The sequence below is a fragment of the Pristis pectinata genome, chromosome 1 (genome assembly GCF_009764475.1).
Source record: "Pristis pectinata isolate sPriPec2 chromosome 1, sPriPec2.1.pri, whole genome shotgun sequence".
NCBI lineage: Eukaryota > Metazoa > Chordata > Chondrichthyes > Rhinopristiformes > Pristidae > Pristis > Pristis pectinata.
The window spans coordinates 44,619,528-44,645,941 of record NC_067405.1 but is presented as its reverse complement, the minus strand read 5'-3'; the positions used below and the strand labels follow the sequence as shown (position 1 = coordinate 44,645,941).

The window sequence follows — 26,414 nt, the reverse complement described above, 5'->3', positions numbered from 1 at the left end:
TTGTTGCATTAATTTACTTTTGGTTTTTATTTTCAATATTGAAAATACTGTATCAGTTAGTGGCTGTCTAACCTTTTATCTTGATTCCTTAATTGAAGGATGATTTTTGAATAAATTTAAGATAAACATAGAATAAGGACAAAATATTAGTCTTCATGATTAAGGGATGAAACTTTACTTCAGTAAAACAACTAAGCAAGTATAATTGGACATGAGAATGAGGCTAATGGACGCTATTGGCTGCATACTTTGTCATCAGCATACTGAGGAAGAGTTTGTCAACATTGACATCAAGTAGTGTTTGCTCATTGATAGGCAGTTTAGATTTTGCCAGGATCACTTGGCTCTTGACCTCATTATGGTCTTGGTTCAAATTTAGATTGGCAAGCTGAATTCCAGAGGTGACATGAAAGTGACACTGAAGGCAGCATTTGATTTATTGTGGCCCCAAGGAGCGATGGTAAAACTGAAGTCAATGAATATTAAGGGGAATACAGTCCAATATTTGGAGATGTACCTTGCACAAAGGAAGACGATGGTTCTTGATAGTGGTTAAACATCTCCGTCCCAGAACATCATTGCTGCTTTCCTTGACATTATTCTAAGCCCAACCATTTCAGCCTTCCTTTCATCTTGGGTCAGACTTGAGGATGGGGAAGTCATCAGCGAGCAATGTTCAATTACATTTGCAATTCCTTAGCAATGGAAGCAGCCTTTGCCTGCATTCACCAACAGGACTGTGATGCTGCTGCAAGTAAGATTTTTGTTGCACCTGTGCATACATGTACTTGTGCATATGGCAATAAACTTGACTTTGACATTGACCTACGCAGCATTTAGTCAACAGTGCCAGGCACTGTTTCTTTTCACGAAGAGAGAGTCTAACCATCAACTCTCGACCAATGAATGTCGGGTTCCACATCATCAGCATCCTGGGGGTCAACGTTGACCAGAAACACAATTGCTGTTACAGAAAAATGATATCTTATAATCGAAAAATTCCACTTAGTGTAACTTTTCATCAAGGAAAATTAAATTTCATTTTCTGTGAACTTTTGGTATTTCCAATTTGCTGTTTCCTGTTGGCATTCTACACTAGGTATTTGTAACAAAATCTCTCTGAACTGTGATAATGAAAAAAGACTACAAAAATATCTAATGAAGTTAACTTTTGAATTGAAAATGAATTTAGTAACTTAGTGTAAATCCACTGTTAACAGAGAAAATCCCTGAAATATACCTTACAAAATTTTCCCCAGCTTTACATTTTTGTTTATTTCTCTTTCTGCAGCATTTTGAGCCATTACTTGAATGCAATCCCATTGCTGCTGGCATGGCCTCTAGCGCCTTGCAACAGCATCCATTATCCTTGTAGGACCTGTGATAATGAAGGTTATTAAGTTGTTTGAAGGTGGGGATAGTATTGCAGCTGAGTTTAATCATTCTTCATCTGAGGATATTGGACAGCAACCAGGAGAGGTAGGCTAATTCATTTTCCCCATCCTCAATTAAGAGATGCTGAGAAACAGTTTTACATCAGTCAAGTTACAGATTATGAATGGAATTGGTAGTTTTCTGGGTTTTATGGCCATAAAATATTTTACAACAGAAGGGAAGTCCGGTGAACATGAACATCAAATTATAATATCAAACAGCTTTCTGGTATACATGTTTTCTGATGCTTAAGAGGGGTATAATTTGAATAAAAACTATTGCCTTGATTTTCTTAACACTTTAAGGTTATTAAAAGAGAAGAAACACAGATCAGTGTGCATTTATGATAATAGAAAGTTTGCAATGTAAAGATAGATTTATTTAAAATCTTTGCAATTTAGTTTTGATTAGTTTTTTTTTTAATCGAGTACTTGTTCAAAGTACACTTTTCAATATTTGTTATTATAGATGACATTTCAAAATTGAGCCAAATGATGTAATTAATTAGAATAAAACACAGCAGCTATTCAAAAAAATAGAGAAACTATCTTATAAGATACATGTGCATAAAAATATTGGAAGAGTGTAAGAGATTGCTTTTAAGTGCGGATGATATGTGGCCATCCCTTCCTAAAATTATGGATAAGTTGCAGTATAGTTTTACTGTTTTGAAGTGCAGAATTCTGATGTATGCTTGATATCAGTGCAATAGAACATTGAAAATCAGCATGCCTTCACTGAAATGAAGATGAAATAGTTTGTGAAGGCTGACGTTATTGAGAGTTTAAAATTCAGCAGCAGTTTTGTTGTAAAGGGGCAGGCCAGCTTTGTTGGTCAGGTGACTCTAAAAGAGGGTTTGTTCCATATTGGAGGATAGATTATTATGTGGTAAAAACAGAAATTGCTGCATGTGCTTGATAACTGTCATTGACCTCAAACATTGACCCTGTTCTTTTCTTCATGGATGCTGCTTACCTCCAGCATTTTCTGTTTCTGTTTCGGATTTCTAGTGTCTCCAATTTTAGATTATTATATAGTTTATTGAACTGAAAATGTGTTCTTTCATTGTCAAGAAACTAAATGGTAAAACTATTTTTAATTTAGTAGGTTTGAAGTAAACAAATAAGGCAAATAGACATAGATGTATGAAGAAAACTAGGTTTATCATTAAGTATTTGACCTGGTCAATTAAATTCTGAACATCCAATGACTGAATTAATTTTATTATTCTGAAGCAATAGTCTGAAGTGAGCCATGGTCGGTGTTAGAAGTAATATGCAAATTGTAATATGAATGTGCAGTTTTTCATTCCCCTGCAATATTGCTCCTCGTCATCCTCAATAGCATGAGAACTTATTGTTATTTTAACTTGTTTTAGCTTTTATAAAAACCACTGTGTGCAACTCTGATTTCTGTTAAGCAAAAGACATAAAAATGAATCAAGAGGGGGTTGATGTGTTCTTGTAGAGAATCTGAGTATGTGCACAGCGCAAGTTATTGGGGCTGCTGCTGCATGTTGAGCACTAACTGAAAAAAAATTGCCAACATTAAGGCAAATATAAACTTTCATATACCTCCAACTCAATATTTTAATGCATCCTTATTCCTTGTGGGGGTACTTAAGAAAAAATATTGAATGTGTTATCTAATTAGTCCAACCTACTTTAACTCTGTTTTGATTAACTTAAATTGATCGGTTTAGCCAGCTAACTGCATCACATGCTGGTGATCAGACTGCAGTCGAGCAGAAACTCACTATAATCTAATCAGCTCACTCACTGCAAAATTGCCTTTCTTGTATGGAGCATGAATCTACCTTGTGGTGACCTTGCACCTTATTGCACTGCACTTTCTTTGTAGCTGTGACACTTACTCTGTACTGTTATTATTTTTACCTGTACTACCTCAATGCACTCTGTACTAACCCAATGTAACTGCGCTGTGTAATGAATTGATCTGTACGATCAGTATGCGAAACAAGTTTTTCACTGTACCTTGGTACAAGTGACAATAATAAACCAATACTACTCATAGTTAGTATTTCCTGTAATTTAACACTTCATAGAACTACTGATTTAATTCTCTCGGTGCCAAATTTTATGTATCTTTTGAAGTTGAAGAAGATGTGCACAGATAAGAGAGTTATATTCTTTGTTTTGCTTTACAAGCAAAAAAAAATTCCTTGAAGTATCAGCATTTTTGTTGAGTTTTCTTTGATAACTGTTAATATTACAATTGTAGGTTGATCTCCTTTCAAGAATTTCTGGCATTTGAATCCGTTCTTTGTGCCCCTGATGCCATGTTTATGGTAGCTTTTCAACTATTTGACAAGAATGGCAATGGAGAGGTGACATTTGGTAAGTTAATCACTTGGACATTCATGACTTAATTAAACTAAATGTTATGGCGCTGAACTTCGTGGAGTAAGTGATCGAATATAAACATGGAACGGTACAGCACAGTATGGGTCCTTTGGCCCACAATACTGTGCCAACCTATATAAACCTACTGTATGATCAATCTAACCCTTCCCTCCATCACCTTCCATGCATTTGCGTGTCTAAGAGTCTTTTAAATGTCCCTTTTATATCAGCCTCTACTACCACCCCCGGCAATGCGTTCCAGGCACCCACCATTCTTTGTGTTTAAAACACCACTCTCTTGTTTTTAAACAAAAACTACCTCTGACATCTCCCCTAAACTTTCCTCCTCTGGATGAAGGCATCTTGTTGCTTTTGATATGCATCAAAAGCAACAAGAATTTAAGTTGTTTAAGAACTGCAAATAAGCAGTCATGGGTTATTGCTATGTCTGTCAACTGTAACCCATTTTACCAGTTAACTGTCTATGAAGATGGTCATAGTTTGATATTTTCCATTAATATACATGACAACTTTTGCTACAGAGTGGTTTGCTCCACGATTGAAGACGCATTTGACCACAACTGCCGAAGCTTTGAGTGAATTATGCAATAAAAAAACTGCTAGAAAAATTCAGTAAGTTAGGCAGTGTCTGCCGGAGGGTGGTTGGTGGGAAACAGTTAATGTTGTAGGTTAACGGAATTTCATCAGAATCGGGAATGCTAGTGAATTGTATGGATTTACAATAAAGAAATGCACATTCATTTCGTCATTTCCAGCTGGGTGTTCTGTCTGAGTACATTGTTTATTTTTAAAATTACTTTTTATTAATTATTTTAGTTTAATTAAAATTGTTGCTGGTTTAAAAAAAAGTGATTGTAATTTTTACAGGGTGTAACAAGGTAGGAGAATGTGAGTCTGGGAGTGGATTGAGTAGAATAGTTCAAATGTGAAAAGTTATTTTGGTTTAAAATGATTTTCAACAACAAAATTGCATAGCTAAATGAGTGAAGAAAATGATCTAGTCTTTCAAGTTGTTTTAAATTTGCAATGAAAGGATTTAGCATTCAAGTATTTATCATTTTTGGAGAGTCTGATGGATTCAATAAGTCTAAAGATGATCTGTGGGGCAAGTCTGTTGCAGAGTTATTGCATGTTCACATTATCCTGGAGTTGTCAAACAAAGAACAAAAAAAATAAAGATATTGATGTCAAAGTGCAGTATCTGCTACTGTGACTCAGTTGGCTGACTTTTCTTTTTCAGTTTGTAAGCATAGGTCTACATTACTTTGTGATTTGTTGCTATTTAGTGATATGTGTGGTGTAGTTTGATAGTTTGAATAGTGATTAAATGGTAGATTCATCTACAATTTTACTTTGATGTGAAGTTTGGCTTTCTTGATAATTCCTGGGACTGGCAGATGTTGCTGATGCTGTACCAGATTTGTTACATTTGGGTATGGGAGAAATGATGGCATCTAGGAAAATTGAGTGGGGGAGATGTATGTTATTTCAGTACTGGATAGGAAGACTTTAGGGAACGGCAGGCCTGTCAGGTTCTAGAACGTAGGGTTTATATCAGAGTTGAACAATAGTGGTATGATAGTACTGGGGTGAGCTTGGGCACATTGCAGAGATGATGGGAGAATGAGATGACATTGTCTGAAGCATTGTTGGGAGGGAGCTTATGTCAGAAATGCAGTTTACTGAGAGTGGGAGTAAAAGTGAAAATGCATTGTTCAGCTGACAAAGAAAAAGTGGATAGAGTCTCCTGGATCATTTAGAAGGACATGCCAAGGCTTATTGATACTGATGCCAGATAGTCATGGGATATGACAAGCCGATGGATCTTTACAAGTGGAAAGAGATTCTTGTTCTTTTTCATTTGTGGTTTGTTAGTTCTTGTCATTTTGAAAAACTACATTAGAACTTTGACATTTTATGTCATTTCAAATAGGAAGTGGTTGTGTCTGGAACACTGGAATTGGCTCAGGCCATAAAATCATACAGCACAGAAACATGCCCTTCAGCTCACCATGTCCATGCCAACCATCAAGTGCCTTCTTAAAATACTCCCATTTTCCAAGCACTTGCTCTGTCTCCTTCTATGCCTTAGTGGTTCAAGTGCTCATTAGGATGTTTCTTGATTGTTATAATAGTATGTGCCTGCATCACCCACTTAGGCAGTGCATTCCAGATTTCAACCACCTTCTGGATGAAAAAGGTCTTCCTCATCCTTGTTTGGATGTTTTGACTGGATATGAAAGAAGCTTCAGAATATAGCTAAATTTGGTATTTTATAAACCTTTGACCTGTAATCCAATCAAATTCCTATGTTGGGGACCAAGACATAAATTGTCCTTTTAAAATGCACTGAGTAATTTGCACGTTTGCTTTTGTTAGTCCTCAAGGATTGGAAGAAGTGCAGACAATGGCTGGGGAAATTCTCTGAAGGGATACTGATCACAATGTGATCAGTTATACAGTTTATGTTGGTTGTTTTTTCTTCCTGTAGTAGTCTTAACATTTTCATTTGTGTGCAATATAACTATTATTTCTAAGTGCACACAGTTGACTTGAATAAAGAAAACTGGTAACTGAATGCACTGAAGAACACATTTTCTATCAATGTTTGCACACGAATTTGTCTTCACGTTAGTTGAAAGATTAAATTACATGGTTTGCCGTTGTTTATCTTTTCTTCATTCTGTCTTGTTGCTTGAATACCAGGATGGTGGGAATATTGAGGAGGACATTACTGGATATAGGGAGTGATGAAAGGGAAGTTGTAAGGTAGAAAGCATTATAAAGAACTTGAAGTTAATTCCCTGCTTATGGATAGGAATATGATTTTGAGACACTTTGCAGGGATGCCGTAACTTGGTTAGGGGCCAAAGAATAGTGATCTGTGGTGGGTCTCCCAGCGGAGTGTAATCAATATTAAGTTCGGAGATTTGAAATAAGTTGGGCAGTGTAGTAAATAGTAAACAAGTTAATAGCAAATCTGGAGGAAGTGAAAGGGACAAACATGGCGGTTGCATTTTAATATGAGTAAATGTGAAATAATTCACTATGGGAAGAATGAAACAAAGATGCTGTGTAATCGAAATGATCCTATTTTAAGAACGTGAAGACCTATGAGTGCATATCCACAAGTCCCTAAGTTTTTGAAAGTGACAGAGGTTAAGTACCAGTTAAGATGTGTGGAATACTTATTAAATAGTAGTATTGAAGAAAGGAACAAGGCCATCATGGTAAGCTATTACAAATCAATGATGAGGTGGAGCATTATGTTTAACTCTGGGCCATTGTGCTCAGAACGTAGGCAATATCAAGGTGAGGGTACTGAGGAGATGTATGAACAGCTGTGATTGTTTCCAATAGGGTGAAACAAAAAAAGGCCAAGGGGGGATCTTTTAGGTTCTCAAAATGATGAGGGATTTTAATAGAGGGTAATAAGGAAAATTGGCTTTCTTTGTTAAGTGGGTTCATAATTGGGAGTCACAGATTTAAAATAAGTAGCAAAGGAGCTAGAGGGGGAATGGGAATTCTTTTTACATAGGGTTAATCTCTGGAAACTGCTAAATGAAAGGGTGATCGAAGATTATTCCCTGGGAACTTTCAAGTCAATTGGGCATGTGCTTGGAGGACTGTTTATAGGATTAAGGAGAAGAGGAATGGATAGACAGAAGAGTAGTGGGAGTGGAAAGTTATGGGCATTGGGATGAGAGTTTTAAGTCTCCATTAATTTCTTAACCTTGGATAAGGTGAAAGGATTTCCTCAGCATCCACCAGCTTGGGAAGGTACAGTGGGTTTGTCTTAGAATGGTAGCACAGAGTAGTGGCTTGGATCAAGAGGCCTGATTTTAAATTACAAAGATGCATGTTGCTGTTGAGAGTGATGTATTGGAGATATAGCTGGACAGATTCATTAGGAGGCAATATAATGCAGCAAGTTTTAAGAGGTATTCACAAGGGTGAAAGAAATGTGTACAAGAAGTAATTGTGATATGTGAAGCAGGCTGATGGGATCTTTGGATTGGGTTTATTTTTTCTCACATTCTTAATTAATAAAGAGATTACACAATTTTACAAGCTAAATGTTATTGCCCTGAAAACATCCATGTTAACGATACAGTTGCCTGCATTAAAGTAACAAATTACTTCGTTTTATGTCAAAATCTGCTTGTAATTTGTAAGTCCATATATCGGTTCTTTACCTCTTGTTACCTTTTTTTTGTTACATTACAGTAAAGCTCAATTTTAGTTAGCTGGAAATTTTCAGTGACTTTTATTTTTAATCTGTTAAATTGTAATTCAAGTAATTGTAATATTTCCACAAATGTTCCTGCTGTTATAAAATCAGTCAGGTTTAAATTAGCTTTGGGCATCTCTAGACATGCTCACACTTTCACCTTTTATTCTATGCAATGTACTTTTTTCCTCTCCACTGAAGAAAGTGGAATTAAGCCCATTTCTGCCTTCAAGTATGTTTTGTGCATACAGTTCTCTACTACCATTGTATTTCAAGATTCACTTTAGTATTATTATAACTGTTCTGTGCAGACTTTGTACTATTGACTTCCTATTGTTAGAAACAAATGAAAGATGCTACCATTGTTAAAGTAATAGAGAGTGATTGCCAACGACCCAGGTTCAATTCCCGCCGCTCTCTGTAAGGAGTTTGTACGTTCTCCCCGTGTCTGGGTTTCCTCCGGGTGCTCCAGGTTCCTCCCACATTCCAAAGACGTTTGGGTTAGGAAGTTATGGGCATGCTATGTTGGCGCCGGAAGCATGGCGACACTTGCGGGCTGCCCCCAGAACACTCTACACATAAAGATGCATTTCACTATGTGTTTCAATGTACATGTGACTAATAAAGATATCTTATCTTATCCATAGCATTTTATAGCTCAGGTTCAATGATTAACAGGTATTTCTTTTGAATTGTTGCACTTTTGTTCATTCTTGTGCTCTTTACATTTTTTATACATACACTCAATTATGTGATAAGGCCTTTGACAGATTTACCTTCATCATTGTGCTGTATTGTTCTATTGAGCATTGCCGAAACAGATTGTAACTTTAACAACAAGTAATAGAATGATTATTATTTGGTACCACTATGAAATTTATGACATGATTATCTTTTTAAAATTATTTCTAGAAAATGTTAAAGAGATCTTCAGCCAAACAATTATTCACCATCATATCCCTTTCAACTGGGATTGCGAGTTTATTCGGCTACACTTTGGCTTTGACAGGAAAAAGAATCTCTGCTATTCTGAATTTACACAGTTTTTACAGGCAAGTTATAATCTCTGTTATTCATCTTGAACCTATAGCCAAGATATTTAAAGTAATCCATGTTTTAAATGTTAACCCATAACAAATCATTCCACTTCACAAGCCTAAATTGTCTTCTGTCTGCTCGGCTTAATTTTATTACTTTTCGTTTTATTTGTACAAGATAAGCAATGCAAAAGTCCACTGTGATTTTTCAATGATATAATCATCAGTTGATACTGCTATTATTTATGAGGTGCATTTTATAATTTTTAAATGGTACTTTGTTCATGTTTGAAAAGCAGAAGATGCAAAGCTATAAATACTTAGCAGGTCAGGCAGCACCTGATTTATGCTGAAAGTTCAGTGACCCAAAGCAATAGCTGTTTTTCTCTCCAGATATGCTGCCTAATCAGCTGTTTCCTGAAAACAGCTGTTTCCAGCATTTTTTTGTTTTTATTTCAGATTTCCAGTATCCTGAAGTTTTGATTCTCCTCTTGCACAGTCTGGTAACGAAGTTTTGTTTCTGCCCCCACACCCCTCTCTCCAGAGTTTCCCTTTTAATCTTTATTAACTCCCTTCTTGCTTGTTTTTTTTTAAAGAAAAGGAAACTTCAAGCTGAATGTGAATGAAATTGAATAACTTAAATGACCTCAATGTACTTGTGTGTGAAATGATCTGTCTGGATGGCACACAAGCAAAAAAATTTCACTCTATCATGATACATGTGATAATATTCCAATTGTAATAAATCATTCATAATGGTGAATGACTCTCATACCAGAGATTTAAGTTTAAAAAATCAGTGATGGGACCCAATGTAGAAGCAATTTAGGAAATTTGTGAGTTTCATACAATGTTACAGGAAGACAATAAACATTGGGTATAACTGTGAATGAGAGCAGTAGGTCCTCCAAAGTGAAAAGGGAATGGCAATGAGTTTATGTAAGGGTGATGTCTGGAAATACTAGCAACTCTTTAGACCGATTGGCCTTAAAAATTCTTGTTGATCTGGATGCTACCTTTTATTTGGAAGTTATTTTCCCTGATTCTCTTTTAATAGTGATTTCCTTGGTGATAGCTGTTACAATTGATATGATGCATGCAGATGATAGAGTTCAAATTGTTATCATTTTTTGTTGCAATATTTTTCCTGGAGGTTATGGATATCATCCCAATGAATAAAGGCAAATCTGTTTTTCTTTGAATGAAACATATCAATTTCTTAAAAATAATTGTGCTTTTTATTTTTTTGCAGGAACTACAACTTGAACATGCAAGGCAAGCTTTTGCACAAAAGGACAAAAACAAAAGTGGCACAATTGTAGCATTAGATTTCAGTGATATCATGGTTACAATTCGCTCACATATGCTCACTCCTTTTGTTGAAGAGAATCTAGTTTCAGTAAGTGAAATTAATTCTTCTCTGAAAAGATCTATAAATTAAAGTGAAATCATAGAATGAAATGACCTGCCTTTTTTGTTTAGAAAGACCCGTTGAATGATTGCATTTTATTAATGAAACCCCACATAATAGTTACTTTTTTCTCAGAATGAGGCTTTATTCAGTTTTCAGATGTCAGAATCAAATTGAAACAAAACATTAGACTTTGTGTTTTTAAAATTTATCATTCGGGGAAAAGTGCATCATAAAATGTTACACTGTTTGCTGCTTCATTCTCTGCTCCTTCAGGGTGGTAGTCTGCCATTAAAGAGACTATGCTTTGAATTGCCAGCACTTGTATAAATTGGGGAATACAAATGGGGATTCTGACTTTTATGTTAATCACAATGATTAATTTCAAAAGACGTGAAATTTAACGTAATAGGTAATCCTGGGGGTTACCTGCAGATGAGGAGCTACATGCTTTTAATCAATTTGATAAAAGATCCATGCATTCCAATCTGTAAAAGAGTAACTATTCATTTCATATGGTTGGGTTAGCTTCAACCTTGGTTCTCAATTTAAATATTGCATAACAAATAGCATCAAACATAGATTTCTTTTAAACAACTGAAAAGGTTTAATTAATCACTTTTTTTAATGAACATTGTCAACTTCCACTGTAGTCAAAATTATAATAAACACTTAGAAATGAGTAGAAGGGTTTCCCCTTCAGTAGGCTTCACGATTGGACTTGCTTCTGTATGACCAATCACCACAGCTGGTACACTGTTTAAGTATTGGAGGTCATTTAAACTTCTTGCTTCAACTTTTCTAGGATTTATCCAATTACGAGAGGATCTCTAAAACTCTTAACACTGCCACCAACACCTGTCTAAGCCGATGAAATAACACTGTCCTGAGCCCTAGAGTTTAGATGTCAGAATATAATGGTTCATACAACTGTCTGTAAGGTTGGGCTAAAGGATTTTTCTTTGCTGAGGGAGTGGTGATTAAGACTTCTAAAACTTACAGGCCAGTGGGCATTTAATGTATCTTTGAAGAAGGAGAGGAAATTAAATGATCATACCCACTTCTCTTGAATATTCAGAATTGATTTGGTAATGTTGACAGATTAATGAATAGAGATTGAAGACAAGTGTTCGTTCCATTTCAGATTTTTCTGATTTAATTACGCACAATTTGAGATAGTCACATCTCTTGGCAGGAATTTATAAAGCTGAATTCATGCAGCTTTGAGTCTAGTGAAATTGGATGCCTCCTACTCAACCCCTAGTTGTCACATTTCATGTTGCATAGGGACAAATAGTTTTGTTTCAGTTCTTTTACTTTTTTTTCCATACCTGTTTATTTCTCTATATCAAATACCAACTACACATAGAACAGTATGGGCTCTTTGGCCCACAATAAGCTTACTCCACGATCAATCTAACCCTACCGTCCTACACGGCCTATAACCCTCTTTTTTTTTTACATCCATGTGCTTATTTAAGAGTCTTTTAAATGTTCCTATTGTATCAGCCTCTTCTACCACCCCCGGCAATGCATTCCACGCACCCACCACCACCACTCTGTGTTTTAAAAAAAACCTATCTCTGACATCTCCCCTAAACTTTCCTCCACTCACTTTAAATGGATGTCCTCTGGTATAGGCCATTGGCCATTGCCACCCTGGGAAAAAGGTGCTGGTTGACCATTCTATCTATGCCATTCATAATCTTACACACCTCGATCAAGTCGCCTCTCTTCCTGCATCATTTCAGAGAAAAGCCCTAGCTCACTCAACCTTTCCTCATAACGCATGTTCTGTCATCCAGGCAGTATCCTGGTATATCTCTGCACCCTCTAAAGTTTCCACATCCTTCCTATAATTAGGCGACCAGAACTGAACACAGTACTCTAGGTGTGGTCTAACCCAAGTTTTATAGAGCTGCAACATTAACTCACGGCTCTCGAGCTCAGTCTCCCGACTAATGAAGGCACCACCCTATCAACTTGTGCGGCAACTTTGAGGGATCCATGGACTTGAACCTCGAGATCCCTCTGTTCCTCCACACTGCTAAGAATCCTGCCATTAACCTTGTACTCCGCCTTCAAGTTCGATCTTCCAAGGTGCATCACTTTACACTTTTCCAGATTGAACTCCGTCTGCCACTTCTCTGCCCAATTTTGCATCCTGTCTATATCCCATTGTAACCTACGACAACCTTCTACACTATCCACAGCACCTCCAACCTGGGTGCCACCTGCAAACTTACTAACCCACGCCTACACTTTCTCATCTAAGACATTTATAAATAAAGATGCCTTATTGGTAGTTTTCCAGTCCTTCATTATCTTTCCAGATCTAAAGATTTTTTGGAAGATTACAACCAATGCATCCACCATCTCAGTAGCCAGGTCCTAGGATGCAAACCATTAGCTCCAGTGGACTTATCAGCCTTAAGCCCCATCGATTTGTCTAATACAGTTCTCTAATGATGGTTAAGGAATTCTTCTTTATTTTTTAGTATTAGGGTATGTTTGTCATTTTTTCTACCATAAAGATCAATGCAAAATATCTGTTTAACTGTTCTGACATTGCCTTATTTCTATAACTATTTTTCCAACCTCATTCTCTCAGGCGCCCATGTTGTTTTAGACTTTAAGTACTGAAATAAGCTCTTCCTGTCAGTTTTTTTTCTACTTCTTGCTGGTTTTCCTCTTGCTTTTGTCACCTTAATACAAATTAATACCCTCCTTAACTTTCTTGGTTATCCACGGTTAGTTCATCCTCCATTTAGAATCTTTCCTCTTCATGTTAGGAATTATCCCCTTAAATGTCTCCTATTACATGTCCATTGTCTGACTTGCTAATCTGTTTGCCTATTCCATTTTATCCAATTCTGTCTTCATTCCTTTTTATTTTGAATTTTATTTAGGTCCAACATAGTTGTAACAGGTTCAAATTTCTTGCTCAAAAGTTGAATGCTGAATTTGATCCTGCTATGATCACTATGTCCTGGGTGATCTTGTGCTTTTAGGTTAGACTTACGTTCCACATCGCCAGATTTAAAATTCCCATGTTGCTTTAGGAATATACTGCTTCGGGAAATTATCCTAAATGCACTCTATGATTTATTCTTGTTGTTTTCTATATGATAGTGTACCCAGATGCTGTTTATTGGTTAATGCAAAGCAATATTAAATACTTGGCATTTCAACTGAAACCAGAACTCGACAACTACAACTCATTGTGTAAACTGCTAATGTATTGGTGCATTGTCTTAGTTTAACCTCCTGGCTGAATCCCAATCTAGAGTAAGAGAAGTCCTGTTATTGGCTTCTGCAGAGAACTTGCTGGAAGTTCTTCAATAATAACTTTGGCACACTTGGGGATCTTGCTGCTAGTTTTCAGCATTTTCTGGGAATGTGACTTATCACATTCCAAGTAAGGAAAGCTTAAGGTCGGGTTATGGATATGGTGTTGTTGAAGCTTTCTTCACTTTTGGGAAGAAGGAAGACTGGCCTGGAGTGATGTGGGTTAAACTGGGTGCTGTTGGGATGTAAGGATTTGTAGAAAGATGTTACCAAGGTATTTAGTTTTTTACTAAAAGTATTTAGTCACTTTTAGAGGAACTCTTAACAATTGTCTTGAGGGTGGCAACATGGCAGTCTTGAATCACAGTAGACCTCTTTAGCTCCATTTCTACTTGCACATTTTTCTCAATACCCCTAATATATGCTCCCAATGCCAGCACTACTGAATGCTAGCAAAGCACACAATCCTCCTCTGCTGCATGCAGTTGCTACCAACTGCTTCTACCTAAAGCCTACTTTGTGACATCTTTCTTTTCAAACTTGTCTTTGCAAATAAGTAAACTGGTTGAAATTCGGTTTTAGTAACAATTAAGGCAGTGACTTAAATTGTACGTAACCATGGACAGGGAATTTCCTGGCAGCAGTGAGCCACCCACACTTACTGTGACCCCCTACTGGCTAGGCCCACACTTAACCTGGAGCAGATTCTCTGGCAGCAGCTTCCAGAGTGGTCAGCTGTAATGTGACCGGCAGAACATTGTGGGCCTTCTGACTGTAAGTACCATAATGTGGCAGGGCCAGCACAAGCCTCGACCAAAGATGTGCATGTGGTTATCTCTGACATTAACAAACGTTCAAAACTTCAAATTTATTTTCTGTTTTCAAAAAAAATTAGATATTAAAAATCAACTATAACTGTAACTGGGGAATTGGTGTTCTGTCACTGGACTCTGGGATAAATCCAACCTGCTGACAAGCATCTCTCAAGGACAGAAATGCTGGCAGTTTACAGCATTGGTAGCATTTCTGAGGAAAAATAGGGGCATTAATCTAAGACCAAAAATACAATCCGACAATGTGCTCTAACAATCTCCTAGTTTAATGTATTTACTAACTGTAAATCAGTAGCCCACATGTATTGTGCCTTATGAGACAAGAAAAATCTATTGTACCAACAGCTGATGTGCTGATAAGGTATTGAAATTAATTATGTGACACAATACATACTCAAGGTTACACTTTTATATTAAAATCCATCTTGAATTTGAGCTGCGTATTCTAATCTCTAATCCAAGCAATCATTACACTGAATTGGTAGAGCCATTTAAAAGGAGTTGCTATCCTATAATGGGACACAGATCAACCTTAACCAGATTAATGCATTGTACATTATATGGTATAATACTTTATAACTCAGAATTTTATCACATTTAAGTCAAGCAGCGTTAATGGTGATTTCTTGAAGTTGCTCATAATTTTTTGGCGGGTTCCGTTTACAGCTTTTTTTTAAAAAAAACAATAATTATTATTATTTTCTTTTTATTTAACAGGTAGCAGGTGGAACCAGTTCTCATAATGTCAGCTTTTCTTACTTCAATGCATTCAACTCTTTGCTGAATAACATGGAACTGATTAGGAAGATATACAGCACTTTGGCAGGCACAAGAAAAGATGTGGAAGTTACTAAAGGTAAAAACGTCCTTCGATTTCCCTCCTCCAAACAAGTAAAAATGTGTTAAATTAGAATGCAAAGGATGGGGTAAAAAATGAAAATTAGAAAGCTGTAGATGCTGGAAATTGGAACCAAAATCCAGAAAATGCTGGAAGCACTAAACTGGTCAGGTAGCATCTGTGAAAATAGAAACAATTAACACTTTACATTATGGATGCTTCATCAGAACTGGAAAAACAGTTTGAGGGGTGTACAGATAGGACAAAGGAGTATCTCTGATAAGATGAAGCCAGGGTTGACATGGGGATATGTTGTAGATGAAGACATCCGGTTGATTGGTTAGTGAGAACAGTTAGAGAAAATGTCAATAAAGGAACTTAAATGTTTTAACTGAGGGTAGTTGGAGAGAGAAAACAAACTAATGAATGTAAAAGCTGAATTAGAAAATGTATGTTTTTCTCCTTTGCGGTTTTACTAAATAAATTCTGTTAAATGATATGGGTCCTACTTGATAATATATCAGAACGTCATTGATAGATCCCTTGAATTTAGTTCATTCATGAACATGCAGTTGAGCCAGTCAGTATGAACATTATTTGAACTTTCTGATGCCAGCACAGGTACTATGCTAAATAAATTTAAAATCTAACTTGTTTGCAAAAAATTAAAAGAAACGTTTGCAATGTTAATGACTTTGTAAAATTGTGTCTTGACTATTTTCCTTGGCATATGTATGTAATGTTAATTGTTTTAGAATTGTAGTAGATGTTGTCATTGTAGTACTGGATGGATAATACAGTGTAAATCCCCCACCATCAATATCCTGAGAGCCCCCTTTGACCAGAAAGTCAATTGGACTAGCCACATAAATATCATGGCTACAAGGGCAGATCAGAAGCTGATGCAGCAAATGACTCACCTCCTGACACCACAATGCTTTTCCACTATCTGCAAGGCGCAAATCAGGAGCAGCGCCAACAATTATAAAAGAGCTTGACGCCATCCAGGGCAAAGCAGCCTGCTTGATTGGCATTCCATCAATCACCCTAAACTTTCATTTGCTATACCACCGTATACTAACTACAAAATACAGTTACTCACTTAAGTCACCTTGACAGCACCTTCCAAACCCGCAACTTCTACTACCAAGAGGAGTAAGGACAGTAGGTCCATGGCTTTGTCACCATTTGCAGGTTTCCCTGCTTCTCACAGACCATCCTAACTTGGAAGTACATCATTGCTCCTTCATTTTCATTCCATCCTTAGGAAGATTGTGTATTGTGCTGCCTTTAAATTTGCTTTCTTGATTTAGGGAAGAGTTGTATTCCAAATGCTATTTGCTGTTATTTGTACTGAGTGCAATGCGATTTGTTCTTGACAGTGGCCTATATAATCTTTGTTTTTCTTCTAAAATTTAGAGGAGTTTTCTCATGCTGCCAATAAATTTGGACAGATCACACCTCTGGAAGTTGATATCCTTTTCCAGCTTGTGGCTCTGTATAGTCCAACCGGGTAATGCATTTTTTTTTAACTGAATGATATTATTTAATTTGATACTCAAAGATTTGAGTTGAATAAATAATCATCATGATAGGTGATAACAAAATAAGTTGGAGTTAAATATCAATTATAGCTAAAATCTTGACGCTAAGTAGCAAGATATTTTATCCTTCTCTGATCAAATTTATTTTATGTTATAATTATTGCAGCAAAACAAAGATAAGACATATTGAGCTCAGTGTGTGTTACACTTTTAATACCTGAGTTTTGTCTTCAGACGAGTCTCTCTGGCAGATATTGAAAGAATAGCACCATTGGAGGAGGGAGCTCTACCCTACAACCTGGCTGAAGTTCAGAGGCAGGTAAGAGGCAAATTGAGATGAATGTAGATGCATTCATTGATGGGGATATTGATCAATATTGATGGGGAATATTGAAAGGACAGCAAAATTATGAATTTATCTTGCTTCTATTTGAGTTTTTATAAAACTTTGAAATTATATTTACTTTATTTGTTCAAAATAAGCAACTCTATATAAATACTTTGAAATCCTAGGTCATTTAGTTTTGAAGTTTGCATTAAAGTTTGAATGGTTTCATTCAAATAATGGCACGCACCAAAACTAATTTGAAATTCATGCAAAGATTTATTTGGAAGACTAACAGGACAATCTAACATAAAGAATTTAAACAAGGCATTTTTGGATGTTGGGAAAGGGCAGAGTGGACAGAGGAGAAGGAAAGGAGTAAGAATATGGGATGAGAAGTTATTTATGGTGGGTGGTTATTTGGATATGAGAAAGGAAGAAATGGAACTGGATCAAGGGAGAGGCTATTGAGGTTAAGTTTTGCTAGAGAAGTGAGAAGAATAGGGGTTGGTGAAAGCAGAAGACTGCTGGCATACAGAAAATGTAGGCAAAACCTGGGCAGGAGAAACCAATCGAGAATAGAAAGCAAAGCAGGAGAGAAGAAACCTTGGTGTGGGGTGGTTGTGGGGAAAAAAGTTTGTAATATCCTTGGCACCTTGGAATTTTTCCTTCAATTGTGGCATGGAGTTTTATGTTGTTTGCAGAGGGTTTAGCTGAACACTTTGCTGAATGGTGTGCTGGGTTGTGTACCTATCAGGAAATTAAGGTTATTGGTGTACAGCTTCTCAAATTTGGATAAACATTAGGGAAGAACATAGCCTCTTTTGAGGGGGTTAGTGAGCTAACCATAACAAAGTTTAAGTGGGGTTGTTAGTCCCAGTTATCAGATGAAATAAAAACAACAACTGACTCCACATGAGCAAAAGGACAGAGTTGCTGTGCATCATCATATGCAACAAGCAATAACAGCACCCCCAGTTATGATTGACTGAAAGTGTGGGATATTTCATTGAAGCACTCCAAACATTTTCAACCAATTCAACCAGTCACATTTGCAGCAAATTGAGAATTTCATTGTTTCTTCCTCCATACTTTGACATAACCTCCTCTAGCAGTGAAAGATAACTATATGTTACTTTTGGATTGAAGTTTGGAAACATTAGCTATTAGCCATCTTGTATGTATTCCTCTAGGCCTTGGTGTTAATATTTTATTTTGCATGTTCTGTTCAGTGTCTTATTGGTTTAAGTTCATGAATGCTGTAAGCATTTGCATTGAAATGCACATGCCTTCATTTTTTTCTCTTGGAGCCACTAGGTCCTTGGGTCCTAAAAGAGAATAATCACTTGCTTCTTGAAATTTGCATTTGTGCAGTTTCTTAAAATTTGCAGTTTCTTAAAAGTTGCACTTTCAGCTGCCAGGAAGCACACTTTTTAAACAAGGTAACTGAGGAAAGTGATCTAAAAGGAGAGAAATAGTGAAAATAACTTTAAGTTGATTGTCCTCATAATGTTAAACTGCTTGAGATGTAAGCAAATAACTCAGTGGAAGATTTTGTTTTTGTACTTAGACTTATGGTATGCTGGAATATTATTTTCCTTTAGATCTCATTGAAGTTTTGAGCCTGAGGACAGTAGTTAAATTTGTGGTCATCTTGCAGAACTACAACAGATCAATGTGACATGCATTTCCAATCCCACCAGCCCGACATTTTATGAATAGTAATATTAACTGAGATTAATCAATCAGAAGATCTCTTTAATCAGTTAAATAGTGCTTACTTTATAGCAGTGACATTGGTAGTCCATTCAGTGGCATACTAAAGTCTGGTTACAGACCAGAATATTTACCAATTCAATGTATACATGGATACAAAAAGCATATGCTAGCATATTTGTTAATAGAGTTGTACCCTGACAATACTTTGTATAGTAATCCAAAATAAGTACAAATCTGAGGGACTAATTTGATCTTTTGTCTGTTCTGATATGTTCATAACAATGCCTTCCTGTCCCTATGTGTATTCCAGTTTATATTGTGAAGTCTTATTTTCCTCATAGAAATGTTGCCTGGCCTTGCATGCAAACCTGTGGCATGTCTTTTTAGAGTGTGATTTACGCCCTGACATAAGGTCCTAATTGGGATCTAAATTCCAACATATTATAATCAAGATACTACAACCTACTTTAATCCAGTAAAACCCCTTCCAGTCTGTTTCATCCCTCATGATGACCCTGCAGACTCTGAAACTGGATCAGCTCTCGTTGTCCCTCATAGAGTCTTTCCAGAAATCCACCCATTCAAATTCATAGCTTGCATCCTTTGTTGTCTTCATTGATCTCTATATATCTTTTGACCCTGTTTATCACATCATCCCACTCCATATTCTTTCTTTTGTCAGTTAGTTGAGTGCATTCTTATCTGTTCAAGTGTAGCCAGATAACCTCCTGTAATGGATTCTATTCCAAAACCCCTACAGCTACCTTTGGTGTCTCCCAAGGATCTACCTTTGCCTCCTTTCTACTTATCATCTACGTGCAACCCTTGGTGACCATGTCTGAAAACACATAATTTTCCATTTGTATGTGAGAACACCCAGTTCTACCTCGCTATTATTTTTCTCAATGAAGCCACTATCTTTGATTTTTCTTCAATTGTTTGGCATTCAGTACTAAATGAGCAGACATTTCCTTCAGTTAACTATTAGAAAGGCCAATGCCATTGTCTTCATTCTTCATCAGAAACTGTTTCCTAAATACTGACTCCATCCCTTTGCATGGTAACTGCCTGAGGCTGAACTTAACTACTCAACTATAATTCAACATTGCATCCATGATGAGCTTCTATTTGTAGATATGCTCCAGCACTAAGACTGCTTATTTCCAACTCTATAACATCACTGGACTTTGTGTCTGGTTCAGCACAGCTGCTGACACCTTCATGCTCTTGTTGCTTCTCACACATCCAATCCCTGACCAGCCAGCCTCCCAGTTCAATGCTTCATAAACTTAAAGGTCCTCTTTAAGACTCTGTTGCCTGGGTCCTAATTCAGAGCATTGTAACTTCTGGTTAAGCACCACCGTGATTCTTAGTATTTTCATCCTTATTGTAGTTCCTCCATACTTCTAGATATTTGCTGCTCTCCAATTCTGTCCTGTAAATCAGCCCCTGTATTAATTGCTGCACCTTTTGCACATGTACTTGGAGCTATCAAGTCCTTAAGCTTTGGAATTCCCTTCCTACAGCTTTTCTACTTCTCCTGCCTTTTGGATGCTACTTAAAACCAACTTTTGATCATCTGTGGTTATACATCCTTGTATCATTCTGTGTCAACTTTTGATTACACTCGACCAGACCATTTTGGACTGTTTTGCCCTGCTTTATGTTCATAACTTGGTTTATTTTACCCTACCCTGTTTTTTTTTAAATAGTTTTCACTGTTGACTATTGAGAGATATTGTGTCTGTTTTCTGGAAGATTAATGAAAGCGATGAAGAATTAACTGACTCTGCTTACTTCCTTAGTTTAGAGATGAGAGATTAGGAAGTTTTGGTTTAGGTTCAAGCCAAACAAACTGAAGCAGATACCAAGGTTTGACATGGGAAAAAAAGAGTAGGCAGCCCTGAGAATCTGCAATGCCGCAAATTCACCAGAGCCACATACAGATGCCCCCCAACCCCTGCATTACAGCTGTTCAAGTTATGGAAATTCATCCATGCAGAATTGACAAATTATTACCCAAAAATTTGAGATACAGAATAAAATTCACGCTCACAGAATTTGTGTGTTTGTGGGTGGGTGGGGTGGGGAGGTGGGAGGGGGTGGTGAAATAAGTGAACACAAAAGTTAATTTTTTTTTGCAACTTGCGTTTCTTGATGCATGCACAGATGTGGCTTTACGTTACGGAAATCAGGATACAGCCTGTTTTCGATGAACACAGCCCCTCAACCCCTCCACCCTTAACAGTTGTATTCAGTTGTACTGATCAAAGTAATGATTGCTTCATAAGCCTGTCCAAAATTGTATTGAAGAACTATAAGAAAAGAATAAGATTCAGCATAGTCACCTAAATGCTGTAGATATGAACTGGTATATTTTTCATATTGGTTGAATTAACAACTGGACATATCAGGATGACTTCATTGGGTGTATTTATAATCCACAAAGAAAATAGTTTCCAAAATAATAGATGATATCCTCAGTACAGCTGTGCAAGTGATTTCAACAAAGCAAAAGTACTATATGTTGGTTTGTGTTTTTCATTTGTATATAAAAAAATACTTGGCTATGAAAGTTAAATAAACTAGTTAAAATGATAATTGCTGTTTTTAGCAATGCATTCTACTTCTAAAGAATTACAGTTATTATATAAATTTAAATTAATCCAAATTTGAAGTTACCTGCTTTTATATTGTAGTAACTCTTGTAATTCCCAACAAGGTTTACACTGATACATTTCTTAAAAGCATTTACAACGGCTAACTTTCCCACATTCCCCTCTTTTGTCTTTTCTGTTCCCCCAGCAATCTTTCAGTGATACCAGCAGGCCTATATGGCTCCAGGCTGCTGAGTCTGTTTACAGGTTCACATTGGGCTCAATTGCTGGAGGTGAGTGATGTGTCTCAGTGCTCTTCACAGACCTTGACTAATGTAATAGGATCTTATCAATCCTGTCCAGTCCAAATCAGCTAAGGTGCAAGCCATTGAAATAAAGGGGCAGATCTGGAAGGCTCTGTGAAGTTCCTTTTATAGGTATTTGAGATCAGAGGACTGACATCGTACTGCAGTGCCACTTCTGGCTCCAGACTGTCTTTGGGGCAAAAGCTCAATAATTGCAGCAGACTTCCGGATCGAGTTATGAAACATATTAATTATATTTAATGCGAAAATTATCTCAAGTGTTTCAAGATGAATTTAAAAGAAAATCCAGGGATTAAGATAAAATCTAGATTTGTGTGCTATTTTGACAATTTTCTGCATTATGATATGCAAGGGAAGTTTTTTTTTAAAGAATGCAGATATTCCTCTTTGTTTATGTTTCACTTCCAACTTTGCATGTGCCTTGACCACATTATGTTGAGAAAAACTTCTGGAAATTTTAATAAACCAGTTTCATTAAAGGTACTGTTTAATCTAATTGGATTCAGGAGAGATCTTCATAGAGGTTTATTATATTGCTACTAAAGATGAAATTTGAAAACTTTAAGTATAATTTGGGAACTAGGACCCAACTTTCCCACTCATTTCTGATCATGTATAATGCATGTATAATTTTCCACTTCCAGAATATTTGAAATTCATGACAATGGTTTGTGCTTTGCACAATCACATTAATTCTCCAGGCAGCTTAGCTGGTGGGATCTTAAAATCATCCATCCATCTGCCACCCAGTTACTGTGAGATTACAATTTTACATTGACCGGATTTGAAGCTGATCATTATTCCTGCAGGATGCAATTTGCATATGAAGGTGTTGGTCTGATGACTTAACTGATGTTGGGGTAGCATTTTAACTTTGGCAGGAGACCTGCAAGGGGCCACTGCTACAGCCAAGAAATGGTAGCAATCACAGGGTGGTCAGAGGAGGCTACAGTAAAATTAGCTAGTGTTTGCTTCTTTGTTGTCTCCCAGGTGTGGCACCAACATTCAGAGGTAAATTTGACCCCAGTAACTGAACTAAAAAGTGTTGTACCTGTTTCGAGACCTTATTTTGATCCCAGCTCCACTGCTGGTGATCCTTGCCAAGATTTAGTGGTACAGTTTCATTAATTCCTGTGGAGTATGCAGCAATGGCTGTTATTATTTTTCTTCCACTTCTATATTTGCATATCTGTACACTGCACAGTTTAAAGCAGACCCATTGCTACTGGTGGACAAAATTATCATGCCCAAGACACACTGCATGGGATTTAGAGTGTATGGTTAAAAGCAACTAAGTAAATCCAATTGGATTAAAGGTAGCAGCATGCGATTGATTCGGTAAACTACACAAGATAGTGCTGACAATTAAGTTGATTTTAATTTATGTGCTTTGCTTGTCATATTACATAGTACCTAAAACTTCTTTGTTTCAAAGATGGTTGCTATAGTTCAGGAGCTTTGAAATTAGCCAGCTCATGTGTACGGGAAGAACTAACATTGAAGTTTGCCTTGCAGCAGTTTCAATTTCTTTTATTGTGATTTGTACAAATAAATTTCAAATGACAAAGAAATGTATAGATTGAAAGAGTAAATAACTAAGGAAATCTCCCTTTAAAAAGGTGCAGTAAATTTATTGAGTTGCTCAAAATAGCTGGTGCACTTAATATCTTGCAATGGTGTGGTGATTATCAGATCAGTAATCCAGGTAAATTCAGTTAGTAATATTTGAATTAAAACAAAACTACTGGATTGTTGTAAATGCCCATCTGATTCACTAATGGCCTTTGCGGAAGGGCACCTGCTGCCCTTGTCTGGAATCCTCCAGTGCCACCAATCTGGTTGACACTGAAGTGCCCTCTGAAATAGCCTATCAAGCTACTCAATTCAAGGGAAGTTGGTGATGGGTGATAAATGCTGGCCTTGCTAGTGATACCCAGATCACGACTTTGTAAGTGGTTTCTATTGTGATGGAAAACTATTGTAGACAGTTGCTTGCTGTAAACATAGGCATTGCAAGTAGGGACAATATTTAAATATTGCCAATTAGTACTATTCTTAATTAAACTTTGACCGTTATCCTTTTTGCAGCGGTGGGAGCAACTGCAGTTTATCCTATTGATTTAGTGAAGACACGAATGCAGAACCAGCGCTCTACAGGATCTTTCATTGGAGAGTTGATGTACAAAAATAGTTTTGACTGTTTCCAGAAAGTTGTGCGTTACGAGGGCTTTTTTGGCCTTTATAGAGGTAAGTATGTAGTAGAATTATACAAACCACCTGACTTATTAAGGGAGTATGGTGTTTTACTATTTGTTTGTCAGAATGGGAAGGTAAATTCGTATTCGTACTCCTACTCCTGCTTCTACTCTGGTGCTCGATGCTTTTTGGACTCAGTGCCTGAACCTTCATGCAACAAAGTTGGTACTTATTCTGTCTTGTATGAGATTGCTAATATGGGACTATTAGGTGTTCTGCAGGTGGGCAGCACAGTAGTGCAACAGATAGGGCTGCTCTGGGGACCTGCATTTGATCCTGACCTCCAGTGCTGTCTCTGTGGAGTTTGCCCATTTTCCCTCTGACTGACTGGGATTCCTCCAGGTGCTGCTATTTTCTTCCACAACCCAAAAACGTGCTGGTTGGGAGGTTAATTGGCCACTGTAAATTATTCCTAGTGTAATAGTACAGGTGGAGAATCAGCCAGTGGGGCGGGTGAGTGGGGAAAATGTGGGGAGAATAAAAATGGGATTAGTGTAAATAGATGCATAGAACTGTACAAAACTGTCCTTCTGCCCACGATGTTGCCAAATTAACTTAATCCCTTCTGCCTGCACATGATCAATATCCCTCCAATCACTGCAGGTTTATGTGCCTACCTAAAAGCCTACTTATTGGCTACTTGTTATCTAAAAGCCTAAAAGCATACTTGTTGATTAGCGTGGGCTCTGTGATTCTATAACTATTGTTCAGTATCTTCCGAAGTAAAATACGTTTTTTGAAGTAACAATTAAATTGGCATTCTGTGTCATTTGAGTTGTATTCTTGTTTATTATTGCCACTTCTTTTAAAGTGGTCTTTTCAGTCATTATGGTTCAAATTACCTTTGCTGGACAAGGTTTATGAAACTTCAGTCAAATGTGCATGATCTTGTTCTGTCCCATGTCAGTCCTTCTTAAAGATACTTCCCAATGATGCAGATAACTAATGTTTTTGGTGAATCAGGCTTTGAAAATAACTAAATTATGCTGATGAGGATAACTTTTTCTAAAAAAAAGGCCTCCATTTATCATCACTAAGGTAACCATGCTATTGTAATCAAAGTGTCCCCTCATTTTAGTTGACCAGCAAGTATCTTACCAAGATCACAGCTGTTTTATCTGGAGAAAAATAAATCAGCAGAATGATAAATTAGGAAGAACATCCTTAGTTGCATGCTTTTTTTCTCTTGGAAATCTTAAAAAAAAATGCTAGCTGAAATGAAGGAAAGACTGCCACCCTCTGATGGATTATTTTATTAAGTGTAGCATTGATAGTTCTCTGAGCATGTTCAGCTATTACTGAGAACCTTTTGACTGGCAGCCACAAGTATGCTCGACTGCATTGGCTAAGTACCAGCAAAATCACTCGACCATTTTGTTTTCACAAGCAGATCAGGTTCACTGGTGGACATTAAATATGTAAAGACCAAAACACTGGTTAGGATGTTGCCTGGATTGGAAGACTTTACTAGTGGGGAGAGATGGGATAGGCTGGGCTTGTTTTCCATGGAGTGAAGAAGGCTGAGGGATGACCTTGATAGAAGGATAAATGAGGGGCATAGATAGGGAAGAAAATCAAAATTATTTTCCCATGGGAGGGGTATCAAAATCAAGAGATCATAGGTTTAAGATGAGAGGAAGGAGTTTTAAAGGGGATCTGAGGGATAATTTTTTTTACACACTGAGAGTGGATATCTAGAACATGTTCCCAGTGGAGGTGGTAGAATCAGATGCAATTACTATATTTCAGAGGCATTTAGACAGACATGTAAGTAGTCAGGGCATAGAAGAATACAGTCCTAATGTGGCAAATGGGGTTAGTGTAGATGGGCAAAAAGGTTGGTACAGATTGTGGTGGGTCAAATTGCCCATTTCTCTGCAGTATGACTACGCTAACCTATGTAAATAAGCAGACGATGCACACAGAGAAAAATTGCAGCAATTCATTAAGTTTACTGTAAAGTTGAATTTGCTTGAATTTCAGTATTTTACGTATGTTCCTGACCAAATTAAGACCAACTGTCTCAAGAAAATGTTAATTTAGTCAACGTGAATTTACTTGGGTCTTCCTTGTCCCTTTTCTTAGTCTTATAATAAATGTATATAATAAAAATACAAATGCCAAAACAAAGCTAGTGCTCCGTGAAGGTAGAAAACCATCATGTTAGTCACCAGGGGATGTTATGCCAGAG

The 26,414-nt window shown here is 36.9% G+C and overlaps 1 protein-coding gene across 1 annotated transcript in view; it reads left to right on the top strand.

The window, feature by feature from the left end:
- slc25a12 (solute carrier family 25 member 12) overlaps positions 1-26,414 on the top strand; it is an 84,916-nt gene that overhangs the window by 28,939 nt on the left and 29,563 nt on the right. Inside the window, exons 4-11 of the mRNA XM_052027390.1 lie at positions 3,676-3,791; positions 8,962-9,101; positions 10,339-10,485; positions 15,336-15,474; positions 16,876-16,969; positions 17,235-17,319; positions 21,850-21,934; positions 24,056-24,214. Of these exons, the coding sequence (XP_051883350.1) occupies positions 3,676-3,791; positions 8,962-9,101; positions 10,339-10,485; positions 15,336-15,474; positions 16,876-16,969; positions 17,235-17,319; positions 21,850-21,934; positions 24,056-24,214 (965 nt within the window). The remainder of the gene's footprint in view (positions 1-3,675; positions 3,792-8,961; positions 9,102-10,338; positions 10,486-15,335; positions 15,475-16,875; positions 16,970-17,234; positions 17,320-21,849; positions 21,935-24,055; positions 24,215-26,414) is intronic.